The following is a 12987-nucleotide window of genomic DNA, read 5'->3' on the forward strand; positions in this document are numbered from 1 at the left end:
TCGGTCAGTGGGGACCGCCTCTTGAAACAGACAACAGGGCTCAGCCAGTAGGGACCGCCTCTAACAACAGACAACAGGACTCGGTCAGTGGGGACCGCCTCTTGCAACGAACAGTACACAGCCGCACTAGGCAGCGGACGCCGTCACATGGAGCAGACAACAGGATTAGGCCACGTGCAGATCATGCGGTACCTAGCAGCGGAGTTTTAGTCGCTCAGATTTCGCTGGTCGCATGGTGCAGTCAGAGACGTCGCGAATGATTAGCTCAAGATGTGATGCGAAAAACTGTGACAGATGAATGCTTGAGCTTTAAATTCAACTCTCGATCAAAACTTTACCCGGCCTGTGGGCGGATTTCGTCCTATTCATGCACTGTGAAACTGAGGACGGCTTCGCAATTACGGCAGGCAATGCTGCCAGCGTGCAAACACGATGACTGAAACAGCGGACAAGACAGGGTTACGACGGCGAGGAGGATCTGAAGCCCAATGAATGGTCGGCGCAGACTGCGTAACGCTGGATATGAGAAAGCCGTGTGCGGCTCGATGGTGATGATATCGACGTGACCGGTAAGGACGGGGCTGCGATGATGGCTGGCGGGTCGTGCCATGTGCACGTCACGTGGCGTTGGTTATTGATCTGGCACTGGCGTATTTCTGCAGTGGGCGTGAGTTTATGACAGGCGTTAGATTGCCCAATCAACAATGAAGCCGCGACCATTACCTGCAGGCGTAAGGTCGACTGCGGCCAAGAACGGAGGGGCGTAAGTGGATACACGAATGCAAACTACACCATGCAAGATGTCCTCATCGTTGGCAGCGCGAACATTTTCTATACCTATATTTGATACTGTATCGCGAGAGTACAGAATCCAAAACTGGAGGGAGTTCGAAAGGACATGTCAAGAGGAAGGGATGATCTGGTCTGGAAACTGCACGAAAAAGGCTCGAGGAGGCAGTTCCAGCCTGGTCTGTAAAATTCACCGCTGAGTCCAGAGCCCTTATGTTGAGTGAATGACATTCAATATGCCAGGAGGTACTAAACGACGTTGTATGGCTAATTACCGACTACACTGCTTATATGCACTACAGCCTCGTTCGGCCATTACCTCCTGGTATATGTAGCTAGGGTAGCTAATTAACATGGCAACGTTCAACTCATATGCTGACAAACCAAGCACTGAAGACATTTCTTTCTTACATCAAATAACACTCGCAGCTGGGGCCGGTAGTGGTGTAGTGGTTCGGACGCTCGGCTCTCACCAAGTAAGACCCATAGCTCTGGCCGGCAGTGGTGTAGTGGTGTAGTGGTTCGGACGCTCGGCTCTCACCAAGTAAGACCCATAGCTCTGGCCGGCAGTGGTGTAGTGGTGTAGTGGTTCGGACGCTCGGCTCCCATCAAATAAGACCCATAGCTCTGGCCGGTAGTGGTGCAGTGGTTCGGACGCTCGGCTCTCATCACCTAAGACTCATAGCTCTGGCCGGTAGTGGTGTAGTGGTTCGGGCACTCGGCTCCCATCAAATAAGACTCATAGTTGAGGCCGGTAGTGGTATAGTAGTTCGGCGCTGGGCTCTCGGCCTGTCGGTCTTAGATTTCGGCCCCTACCACGCTGCTACCGCATCCCACATGATGCTTAATGGAGACATCCGTCTCCAAATGGCCCTGACAGTTGATGAGACGTAAAGCCCGTCATTATCACTATCAAAACTGATCGATGTAGTGAACACGTATGCACAGGGATGCGAGCGGAGGGATGAGCAAGTGGAGACCACTGAATAGTCGCCGCCTTGGCTACAGGACCAGATGCTGACGGCACCAGGATCGGGGCCGCCAGCCGACCCCGCGCGTGCCGAGCACGTGCCAAAAGCCTTGGCTACAGGACCAGATGCTGCATGGCACCAGGATCGGGCCGCCAGCCGACCCCGCGCGTGCCGAGCGCGTGCCAAAAGGGCAGTCTTCTGACACGCCACTTAGGCATATCTCACCTGGTTATGGCCTGCGGGCATTTTACCGGGTTGTGGGTCAAACTCGTTCGGCTTTTACACGGGACCATTTTTCACGAGTTGCTCAAATGGCCCATTTCTGGTGTTACATTTAAAATGCCTAAACTAAATGCAGAACGGAAAAGGTGCGCATAATTGCATATCCCAAAAACGACTTTTTATTATCCCAAATTGTTGTTTCTTAAGTTCTCATCGGGACAGATAACACATCACAGATCAGTGAGGCTACATGGATGAGTCATTTTTACGCTTACCTCTCGGAGAAGAAGCTACCTTAAAGAAATATCCAATCAGTAAAGTACGTTTGACAACTATTGCTTCTAACGATGTAGCTATGCTTCCCACTTGTGAACATTAATAGGCACCTACCTTACGAAGCCAAACTACATGATTTAGCTTATCAAAATGTGGTATGCGGCTTGTGATCCGATTAGTCACAACCAATGCAACAGGAGATTCGGCTCCACCTCACACCACACACATTGGATTTCTCTGGTGCAGACGGCTAATGACCATGCAACTCTTGGGCCGTATCCAGCGCCGCCTTCTAACCAGCAGCACAGTGTGAAAAAATAATAAGGGTATTATTGTTCTTGCTGTTTACGGGTCTGAGCAATACGCATTATTCACAGGTTCTTGGCCAATGTTAGCGACATTGTTGTACGTTCTACACAAACAGCCAACATAACGTAGGACAGTAAATTTAACGTTCCAAAATTAAGAGTATAGGACTGATGCTGGATTCGAGTGCGTTCCCCAGGCACGCCAGACTGTTCAGCATTAGTGGAGTCCCCAGGCACGGCAGACTGTTCGGTATTAGTGGGGTCCCCAGGCACGCCTGACTGTTCGGCATTAATGAGGTCCCCAGGCACGCTAGACTGTTCGGTGTCAGTGGGGTCCCCAGGCACGCCAGACTGTTCGTTGCTAGTGGGGTTCCCAGGCACGCCAGACTGTTCGGCATTAATGAGGTCCCCAGGCACGCTAGACTGTTCGGTGTCAGTGGGGTCCCCAGGCACGCCAGACTGTTCGTTGCTAGTGGGGTTCCCAGGCACGCCAGACTGTTCGGCATTAGTAGGGTCCCCAGGCACGCCAGACTGTTCGGCATTAGTGGGGTCCCCAGGCACGCCAGACTGTTCGGGATTAGTGGGGTCACCAGGCACGCCATACTGTTCAGTACTGCATCTCAAACTGGCCGGGGTGGGTCTGCGCAGACAAAAATTTCGGGGAAAAACTTGCGTCTCTATCGCCAATATCCATCTAAGCCGCGGCCAGCCGTCCCGGTCCGGTTGCTGGGTACTGGCCATCCGGGCGTGACCGGCTCTGCGGCAGCTGCAGGCTGCATCCAACTGTACCAGGCACTGGCGCACAAGAAGTCAAAACATTTGGTCAGCCGAAACCCAATATGAACATATTCGGTTTTCGGTCCGTTGCAGTTTTTTTCGGAGGGGGGGAGGCATTGCGCACGTAATTATTTAAGCCATCGCGGCAGTACATATTACATCATTTCAACGTATCATGAATCTCAGAAACATAAAACATTAATAGTGATCAAACATATGCTCCATTCCCAAGATTTGCTCTCGGGGACTGGTTCCTGGGACTAGGAAGAACCCAGGAGCCATACAGAAACCAAGCCGAGGAAACCGGTAGTACTGAGATCCAGCCTGACATTAAGCCGAATGACACAGCAAGAACCAGGACCCAGCATGACAGAAGGCCGAGCGAGCTAACAAGAGTAAGGATCCGGCCTAAAATGTACTTAAGGATCCAACAGGAACTAAGATCCAGCCTAGTAATATCTTGGAGGATCCAGAGACTGACCTATAAGATACAGAAATCCAGCAAACCCAGCTCAGAGTTAAGCCAGATATCCAGTAAGAACCAATGCCTGACCAGAAACGACGTAAAAAGAAAAACTGACAAAAACCAGACCCTTGCCCTGGACTCTTGCCCCGTCCGCTTTTTCCGGATTCAGCGAGATGTTCTTTACAAATGATAAATCAATGAAAACTAGGCATGGCTACCTTCCAAAAACCAGCCCCAAATTTCAGTTTTTGGCTCCAACCCAGCCCAGGGAGATCTTGCAAGATATGTTAACGTTTGGCGTAATAAATCATGGGGAATACACCCCTGTTAGTTTGGGCATTTTAACCATCCATGTAATATTATACTGATGGCTCCCATAGTTACTACTTGCGGCCCTTCCTCTGTTCCCGGGCTGCTTAGTGCATTATTTGCATGCACGGAAAGTTGCTTCACCACCACATTCATGGCCTATGATTCAGCAATTTACCCGTCCGGATGCTTTCTTTTGTTCACCACGCTTATGACATTGTTGAGTTCTTCTGCCTTAAGAATGCCTTTCTGAAGCGTTCTAAACTCTTCGCCAACAGAAAGCTTGCTTAGTTTTGGCTGCAATCTCAGGTGTCCGCTATACCGCACACATAACATTGCGTTATATACACGCAACATATCCAGTTATATACACGCAAAGATATATTGCCTCGCACAGCGTACGCTCAAACTCACAAATAGCATCTTTGGTGGTACATACACCATTTTTTATAACTTTGTAAGCGTTGTAAATTTAAATGTCTTAGAGGCAGTGTGGTTCAGTTAGCGGGGAATAAAGTTTTAGGTATCATCAAGCTGTCTAAAGGTTCTTACGCTGTTGTCAGGGGCCCAATGTGATGACTTGCCGGGCACTCTCCATCGCTCAGGAACCTCCCACATTGGTCTTTGGTTCTTTCAATTCGCTCGGAGTCACCTACGCTCTTGTCCGGAATCCTACATCCTAACCTGCCGGGGTGCTTGCGATAGCTCTGAGCCCTTGCCATTGGTAGAGGATTCTTCCAATTTGCTCCGTGGGTCATACGCTGTTGCCGGAGCCCTGAAGACTCCTGCGAACGTACATGGGCTCTCGATGCTCAGGAGGGCTATTGTGCAAACAGTTGTTCAGGTTTTACGGTGGGACTGGAAAGACGTATCACAGATGGAATAATTGTTCCGGCTGTCGTCCTCGTCTGGTGTGCCAGTTTGTGTAATCTAGCACACGAGACGAAGGCAGAAGTCCCCGCAGTTATTCCACTAGGAGCGCATTGGCTTGCACCCAGCTTGACGTGCGTGCCGCGTTCGGCCCGCCACTAATCTTGTCACAATTATCCAGAACATTTATTTTTGGCATGGGATTTGGCACTGCGAACACGGATAACTATCGCAGATAATTTTACAGGCCGAGGGCAAATGTCAGATGACTGTTTGTCAAGTTTGGTCAAGTGGGGGCATCCTATCTACGTCATGCCTAGCTATCACCAGCTACTATACGTGGCGTACCCATGAGGAAACAAGGGGATAAGTTCAGAACCTGCCGAACGTAAACAAATATCCGTAGATAATTACCACAGAGATAAGAATCGTCGGATAAGTTTATCGTGGCTGAATGCGTCCCTTCCTACATTGCATTACATTGTTCATCGTCTAGAAGGTTCCAGTGCGTTGAATTTATTTCTTTCTTTACCTACAAGTCATTTGTCATCGGCCGGTTACGTGTACCCGCCTCTCGAAGCTGGTGCCGTATTTGACATTTCCTCAAACAATGTATTACCAAAGATGTACGTCAAACACGTTTCCCATTTGCAGATTACTTTAATATTAATGTCTCCCTCCCTCTTCTGCTCCTGCTCCTGCTCCTGCTCCTGCTCCTGCTCTCCCTCTCCTGTTAGACATATATTTTGGTTTGTCAACCTCCACGTCATCCAGACCCATAAAACCGGGGTGTATTTTGCTACTCAGTTGGGAAGGCTTCAGCCCCCTCCCACCACTTGCAAAGAATAATGGGCCAAATCCAGGGAGATACCTGTTTGTTGGCGAATTTAAGGGGGCGGGTTTCATGACTTGTCACGGTTCAGTCCACCCAACTCACTTCGCGAAACTACGCCCCCGCATAAAAGTCATATGGTGGCCAGACCACCATCCACTGGTTGCCCACAAGGAGTACCGATCACCGGAGACGCGGTGGCAGAGCCTTCGCAGAGAGATCTACCGGCCGAGACTGCGGACAGCGCGCGTGCGTCGCCCCGCCGGGCACCCCCGCCCACAGGACAGCCGCGGAGCATGATCAACGCGGCAGATAAGGTCGTGTCGTAAATTAGCCGATTTACGGCGGCGGTTAGGGACGCTGGCAGCTGCCGCCGCCATCCGGCGCTGACCCCCGCTGTCTTTCGTTCGGACGGAGGCCGTAAATCATCAGCAGCCGTGCCCGCCTGACCAGTGAGGGACGGCCGGCCGGGCGTGGCCGGCTCTCAGTCCGCCACCGGTGAGGGCTGCATCCAACTTTACTGCGGTCATCACTGCCGTCCGTAAAGAGCATCTTCACGGTCGGCCTGCACTATCTGTACCGGGCATCACGTCTGGTCCGGCCTCCGCGCCTGCACCGTCTGAAAGCCATCACCCGGTGATCTAAGTGACGGCACTTCCTGGCGTGCGCTCTCGGACGCCGTTTCTTCTGCACCGCCTTGCAGATGAAGCACCCGCGCACGTTCGCCACGCTCAGGGCATAAGTGCATTTTCTGACCTCAATGCGTCCTGCACCGTAAGAAACACGTCGCAATAAACCGCCGAAAGTGGCACAGGTGCAAAAGCGCGATTATCACTCCGACAGAAGCGCCAATGTCTCCGAACCCGGCGGTGCACAGCGGAGCGGCGACATTCCCAGGGACCGGGCCACGGGCGGCGTCACTATGTGCGATCAGGACACGGTCCATGTCACCGCATGGGCTCCGGACACGGCCCATGTCACCGCATGGCTCAGACCACCGTCGATGAAGAAAGGCAGACGCGGGATTGGGTCCCCCAGCGGTGTCACCACGTGGCATCAGATGATGGCGATATCTCCACGTGCAATCTAACACGGGCATTGTCATAACGTGGGAGCGGGCCACGGGGCATCGGCTGACCCGGGAGCAATGCGGCCGGCGCCGACGCCGCCATAATGAAGTTGCATACGTCTTGCACGGCGGGCCAGGACGGCTGGCGGGCCCCGGCGCTGCGAGCGACCGACGCAGCGGGCCGGCCGCTCGCAGCGTCCACGCCGAGCGATATACGATGATTGGATCCGTTTGAGTGCGGCGTGCTGCGCGGCGGGAGGGGGCGCGTCCGGTACGGCCCGCCAGCGGTTGGCGGCGGCACCGCGCCCTCTGACGCGGCCGGCCGGCCCGCTGCACGTCCACCGTCTGCAGAGCAGCTCGGTCAGAGGTGGGAGTCTCGCTCGGTCAGAGGTGGGGGTCTCGCTCGGTCCACCGGCCGGTGTCGGTCCGTCCGACAGGCAGGCCGCCAACGCTCGGGACGTTGGGACGCAGCTGCAGCACGTGACGCCCATCAGCGAAGGCCCGGCCGGCCGGCCGCCGCCGGCCACCGCCGCCGAGCTCCAGCGCCACCGACGTGATTAAAGCAGCACTATTCATTACGCGAAACAAACACACGGATGGATCAGGCTGTCACGCGCCGATGACTCTCCGGTTCTCAGTCGGCCACCGCCGGCCGCCGTAATTGAAAAACAGGTCTGGGCTCGTCCACCGGACCCGGGAGGCCGGCCGCAGCCGCTCGGCAGCAGCAGGACAAGGCGGCGAACAGCATCGGACGGCGGCCGGACAGCGGCCGCATCGGCTGCAGAGGGCGGAGGCGGACAGCGCCGGACAGCGGCTGGACCGACTGAAGAGGACGGAGGTGGACAGCACTGGACAGCGTCCCGACCGGCTGGACAGAACGGCAGAGAGCACCAGACAGCGGCCCGACTGGCTGGAGAGGGCGGAGGCGGACAGTACCAGACAGTTGCCGGACCGGCTGGAGAGGGCGGAGGCGGACAGTACCAGACAGCGGCCGGACCGGCATGAGAGGGCGGAGGCGGACAGTACCAGACAGTGGCCGGACCGGCTGGAGAGGGCGGAGGCGAACAGCGGCACATCCGACGGCACGGCCAGCGACGTCGCGTCTGGTGCAGTGCCGAGAGGCGACAGTGAGTGCCCCAGCTGGTTGCCGGCTACGCAGTCGCCAGAGAAGAGGTTCGCCAACTGTTCGCCAGTCCCGCAATTTACGCGCCGCTGGTGTCACACAATTCAAACAGGAAAGTTGGGAAGTGAGGAAGACTTGACAATGTTTTCCCTCAGTCATGGCGTCGTCGAACGATCGCGGCCCAGGCGAGGGGCGAAGGATCCTCGAGACATGCCAGTCAGTGACGGTATACAACAGGTACGCCGCACGGAAGAGAGCGTCCTCAGTTCATTTGGTAACAGTGGTGAAAATATCTTCCCATCATGATGAGTATACATGGCAGCCGGAATATTCCGAGTGCATAGCGAGCCCAAGTGCTAGGAGCGGCTATCATACCAAGCCCAAGCTTTCACATGCGTTTGTATGGGTGGGTGAAGATGGGCGGAACGTCTCATAGTTTTCAGGGCGCAAATGGCTATAGGCTCTCTGGCTAAATAGGCAATATTTCAGCATTTCAACACTGGGGCAATTGATACTGCGTAGGTAGCATCAATCCACCATTTATTGTCACGTTGCAACTACTAAGGCTTTTCAGAAATTCCATCCGAAGTGAAATGCATCACATATTGTTCTTATATTGCAGTGAATTGCGACAAAGTGTCCTCGGCTCAAATGTCCCTCACCAGACCCTAACGCACGACTGCGGAAAAAAGTACGCGGAAAAGGTATCCAGTGAATGCCGGGCGCTGATGGCTATCTGCTCGCTCGCCTTGGCGTTCGCCGCATATCTTTCCCTTTCACTGGGGTGCGCGCCGGAGGGCAGCGGCGTCGCGATCCTCAGGCGACTGCCAACTGCGCCTCCAGTGTCGACTCGGGGGTACAGCTCACTGCTTCAGGTTCTGAAAACCCGCCACACCCTCGGCCCAACTTCAAAAGCCCATCCCACAAGCGCAATCATCTTCTCTGAAAAGCCGACTTCAGCCCACACGTGTAATCTTTCGTCATATGCGCCACCTAGTGTGCAATACGCTAAAATATCCCGATGACCATGAAACAGGGGTAGCCAGAAAGCAGCTTCTGCACGGTTCTTCCACACCAGAAGCATACCGTACGGCATAAGCCAATGTCGCGCTTCAAAAACACAAAGCTACACTTCAAGGTACGAACCATATCTTCCTCATGTCTCCTGGGACACTTAGCGGGCACGTACCTTGGCGAGTGTTGAGAGTAAAAATGATTATTGGGCTGAAAGACTGGGCTGAGTCCTGAGATCATTACCCGTATCATCTGAGAGCAGCGGTTTACCGCACATTTGGCTATGGCCAATGCATGTGTTTACCCTGCACAGACCTGGACTTACATCTGAGGGGGAGGGAAACGACTTCCGGCTTAATGCCAGGCAAAAGGCTAGGCTGAGCCGGTTTATACCACCCGGCGCGACGCAAGGAAAGTAACGAATAATCCCGTACCGGAAAATATCGGAAAAATCGTCGTGCTATGCGCTTCACAGGAGTCGTTAACATAACGGGAGGACCAGTGGCGGGCTTTGTATCGTACCCGTTTTTTTGTCAAGAAGCTGTGGAACGCTTCTTATAGTCATCCATGATTGGGGCGTCGATGCAAACCAATTAGCAAAGGTTTCTGGAGGAAAGGTGTCCCGACAAAACGTATGTATGTATGTATTGTAGTAATGTGGTAACTATGTAGTAACTAAGTAGATTCAAAGTAGCAACCACGTAACAGGTAACTGCAATAACGACACAAGAACATCAAGCATGGAGGTAACGAAAATGGCGCAAAAGCGCCTGAGCTAAAGATAGCCAATCTGAAACATAAATGGAATCATCTTAAGTCAGCTGTGGTGGTTGATTACATCAACTTCTTTCAGGGTATGTTCTTATTACTGACACGAGTAGTAATCCAATATTATGCCCCACTGGCCTGTTACGGTTCACTTTTTACAATCCTGGTACACTGCTGAGGTGCTAAACATGACACAGACGCGATTATCGATAGAGGCTTCTATTACCTTCGATGCAGTTATATACCAATGCTTGTTTTGAGCCTGAATTTTCACTTCAACACATTCAATCAAGGACACGCACCATGATATGCTTGGTCGTAAAATGATCTATGACGTCAGCGCGCCCTAAAGCTGCAATCATCATCGCATCATGATATGCACCTACGATTATGGTTCTTTGGAGTATGATGATACTACACACACATATTATATGTAGGTCATCAACGCAATCTGACATACGACACTCGACATCATCCGCTCTTTTGTTTTTGCTCTGCCATCACTGGCTATTCTATGTTTTGGCAAGTGATTTATTTGTAATGGAAGACGTCACGTTCATTTACAACAGCAGTTTAAGCAGTGACGAACCAGCTACCAATACTGACCGCCACTTCGCTGCGATAAGGTACCGCGATCCTCAGCTGATAAGCGTGTTTTATGCCATATAACCTACTTTTTAATAAGTAATTTGACCAGTTTCAATAACGCGATTCAACTGAAAAAAACATTAGGAAACTTAACGATTCCAAGCAATACAATTTTGTGACTTCAGCCAGCCTGGACAGGCAACATTTCCGGCACTATCCCCTCCCCCCCCCCCCCCGCTCCTCCCGCCCAGAGACCTTGCAGGCACTTTAAGCCGGTTCTGGCGGACTTGTGGGCTCAAAGGTGGCAGCGGTGTGTCAAAATTGTCTAAGCAAAGGGTGCCATGAGACCAAAATGGCGTTGCAAAAGCCTCAAAGGAGACCGGAATCAACAATAAATTTAACATATCAGTGAATGGATAGCTGAAATTTCGCAAGTAATCAGAAACTGTGAGCCCAAAATCCTCCATATATGGTATTACTTCTCACTCGCAATACTGAAATTTGACAAACTGGATGGCAGCTCTTGTCTGGATGATCTACCGAGCCTCGAGGCAATGGTTTTGAACGCCCTGCTGCAAAACCGAAGAGACAGCGATCGAGATGTGGTTACTGAGCACAGCGCCAGAGGGTACGGCGGGACGTGGTTACTGGGCACAGCACTAGAGGGTACGGCGGGACGTGGTTACTGGGCACAGCACTAGAGGGTACGGCGGGACGTGGTTACTGGGCACAGCACTAGAGGGTACGGCGGGACGTGGTTACTGGGCACAGCACTAGAGGGTACGGCGGGACGTGGTTACTGGGCACAGCACCAGAGGGTACGACGGGACGTGGTTACTCAGCATAACACTGGGGGAGGTACAGGACTCCCCGTCACTGGAGATACTTTAGTTTTCGCGCGGGTTCTGCGCTTCGTGGGCAGGTTGGCAAGCCTGCGCTTTGTGGGCAGGCTGGCAGGTCTGCGCTTTGTGGGCAGGTTGGCAAGTCTGCGCTTTGTGGGCAGGTTGGCAGGTCTGCGCTTTGTGGGCAGGTTGGCAGGTCTGCGCTTTGTGGGCAGGTTGGCAGGTCTGCGCTTTGTGGGCAGGTTGGCAGGTCTGCGCTTTGTGGCCAGGTTGGCAGGTCTGCGCTTTGTGGGCAAGTTGGCAGGTCTGCGCTTTGTGGCCGGGTTGGCAGGAGATATGACGCTCGCCGTAAAAAGATACTTTCCTCCGGATGTGGGGCATCGCATTCCGGGAGAGATGAATACGTACCCCCGCGACGCTCAGTGAGCGAAGAGCGGTCTCTTCTGGCGGTGGCTCGGGGGCTCACAGTTAGCCATACTGTGAGCCACACTGACCTTCGCACGAGGGGACCTTGCGTCCCCTCTCTGCCCCGGGTCACTGACCTTTTCCATGGGTGTGCCCCAGAAGTCGTTGTAGAGCAGGTTGGTCAGCGGCGTGTGAGGCCGCAGGTCGCGGTTGTCCTTGACCGCGCTGACATCATCGAATACGAAGTCGCACTGCAGCGCATTATGGTAGCAGAGGGCGACGGCGGCCGCCAGGCAGGCGTAATACACCCAGCGCCGGAGCATGGCTGCAACAGCGACGGCCACGTCAGGTATGACCGGGAACGCCAGCTCACCCCGAGGTGGCATCATACATGCGTCAAGTCAACTTAAAATAAGTCAGCTTGTGTCCGGCCGCAAGAGATTACACTGAACCACGTGTGGCTGGGAAGTGTCAGAGGGTCAGATTGGAACAAGAGGCGTGCGGCTTTGTCAGGTCAGCTGGGGGTAGGCCAGGTTAAATCGGCCCATGCCATGTCGGCGAAGTCAGACCCCGGGAGGTCACGTCAGAGGTCAAAGCGGGCCGCGCCCCCTAAGATCACGTCAAGTGGTCTGGCAAATGGCTGCTGTGAAGGAATAACCAAACCGTTGTTTGAATTCTTGTCGAATTTTGCCCTGTCCTCTCCCACTTCCAAATGATCATCATAAAGTTTCATCGGTGATCGAGGATTGTCCTGTTTACGAATTACTGCCACTGCTGAGAATCAGACACCCTAAAGACAGCGTCAGCACGGCGGTTCTTTGAACGTCTGCAGCTCCATAAAACGGCAGCGTATATTTTGCGTGCTAGGTTGTAAGCACGAAGCGCGTAGATCACGTAGGTCACATGGGACACATAGATGATCTCGATCAGCTGATCGACTGAAGGTGACACTAAGGATTGCAACTGTGCAGGGGCAAGACATGCTTGCACAACATTCTCAATATTTCGTACCAAATTGTGTTGCTCCCCGGTTGACAACTATGCAATGTTTTAAGTGTATCCGGCTGGATCAGCACAAGTCGTCGCAAAGCCGCAATAACGTAAGTCGACGTTATGACGTCATTTGAGGCCCCTCTGTACGACGGCGGCGGCGGCGGCGGCAGTAGCCGGGTCCAACGGCCCGGTCTGCACCGCTCCGGCAGTGACACCCAAGGCGGCGAAATGGGACGCGCCCCCATGACGCGTCACGTTCGCCGCCGCACGGGCGGAGCACGCCTCACGAATGCCGTCTCGGCGCTGGCCCAGTCAGGGCCACATGCTGGGACAGGCACGGCTGGTGCCGATGACGTCAGCCAGGG

At 53.5% G+C, this 12987-nt stretch overlaps 1 protein-coding gene across 5 annotated transcripts in view; it reads right to left on the reverse strand.

Annotated features, from left to right (window-relative positions):
- LOC119092078 (protein O-mannosyl-transferase Tmtc3) overlaps positions 1-12987 on the reverse strand; it is a 75768-nt gene that overhangs the window by 24430 nt on the left and 38351 nt on the right. For all 5 annotated transcript variants that reach the window (XM_037215048.1, XM_037215047.1, XM_037215049.1 and 2 more), the window contains one exon: positions 11767-11954. In XM_037215048.1, coding sequence (XP_037070943.1) covers positions 11767-11954 — 188 coding nt within the window. The remainder of the gene's footprint in view (positions 1-11766; positions 11955-12987) is intronic.

This window comes from Pollicipes pollicipes, unplaced genomic scaffold, assembly GCF_011947565.3.
Source record: "Pollicipes pollicipes isolate AB1234 unplaced genomic scaffold, Ppol_2.1 Scaffold_3447;HRSCAF=4054_pilon_pilon_pilon, whole genome shotgun sequence".
Taxonomy (NCBI): Eukaryota; Metazoa; Arthropoda; class Thecostraca; order Pollicipedomorpha; family Pollicipedidae; genus Pollicipes; species Pollicipes pollicipes.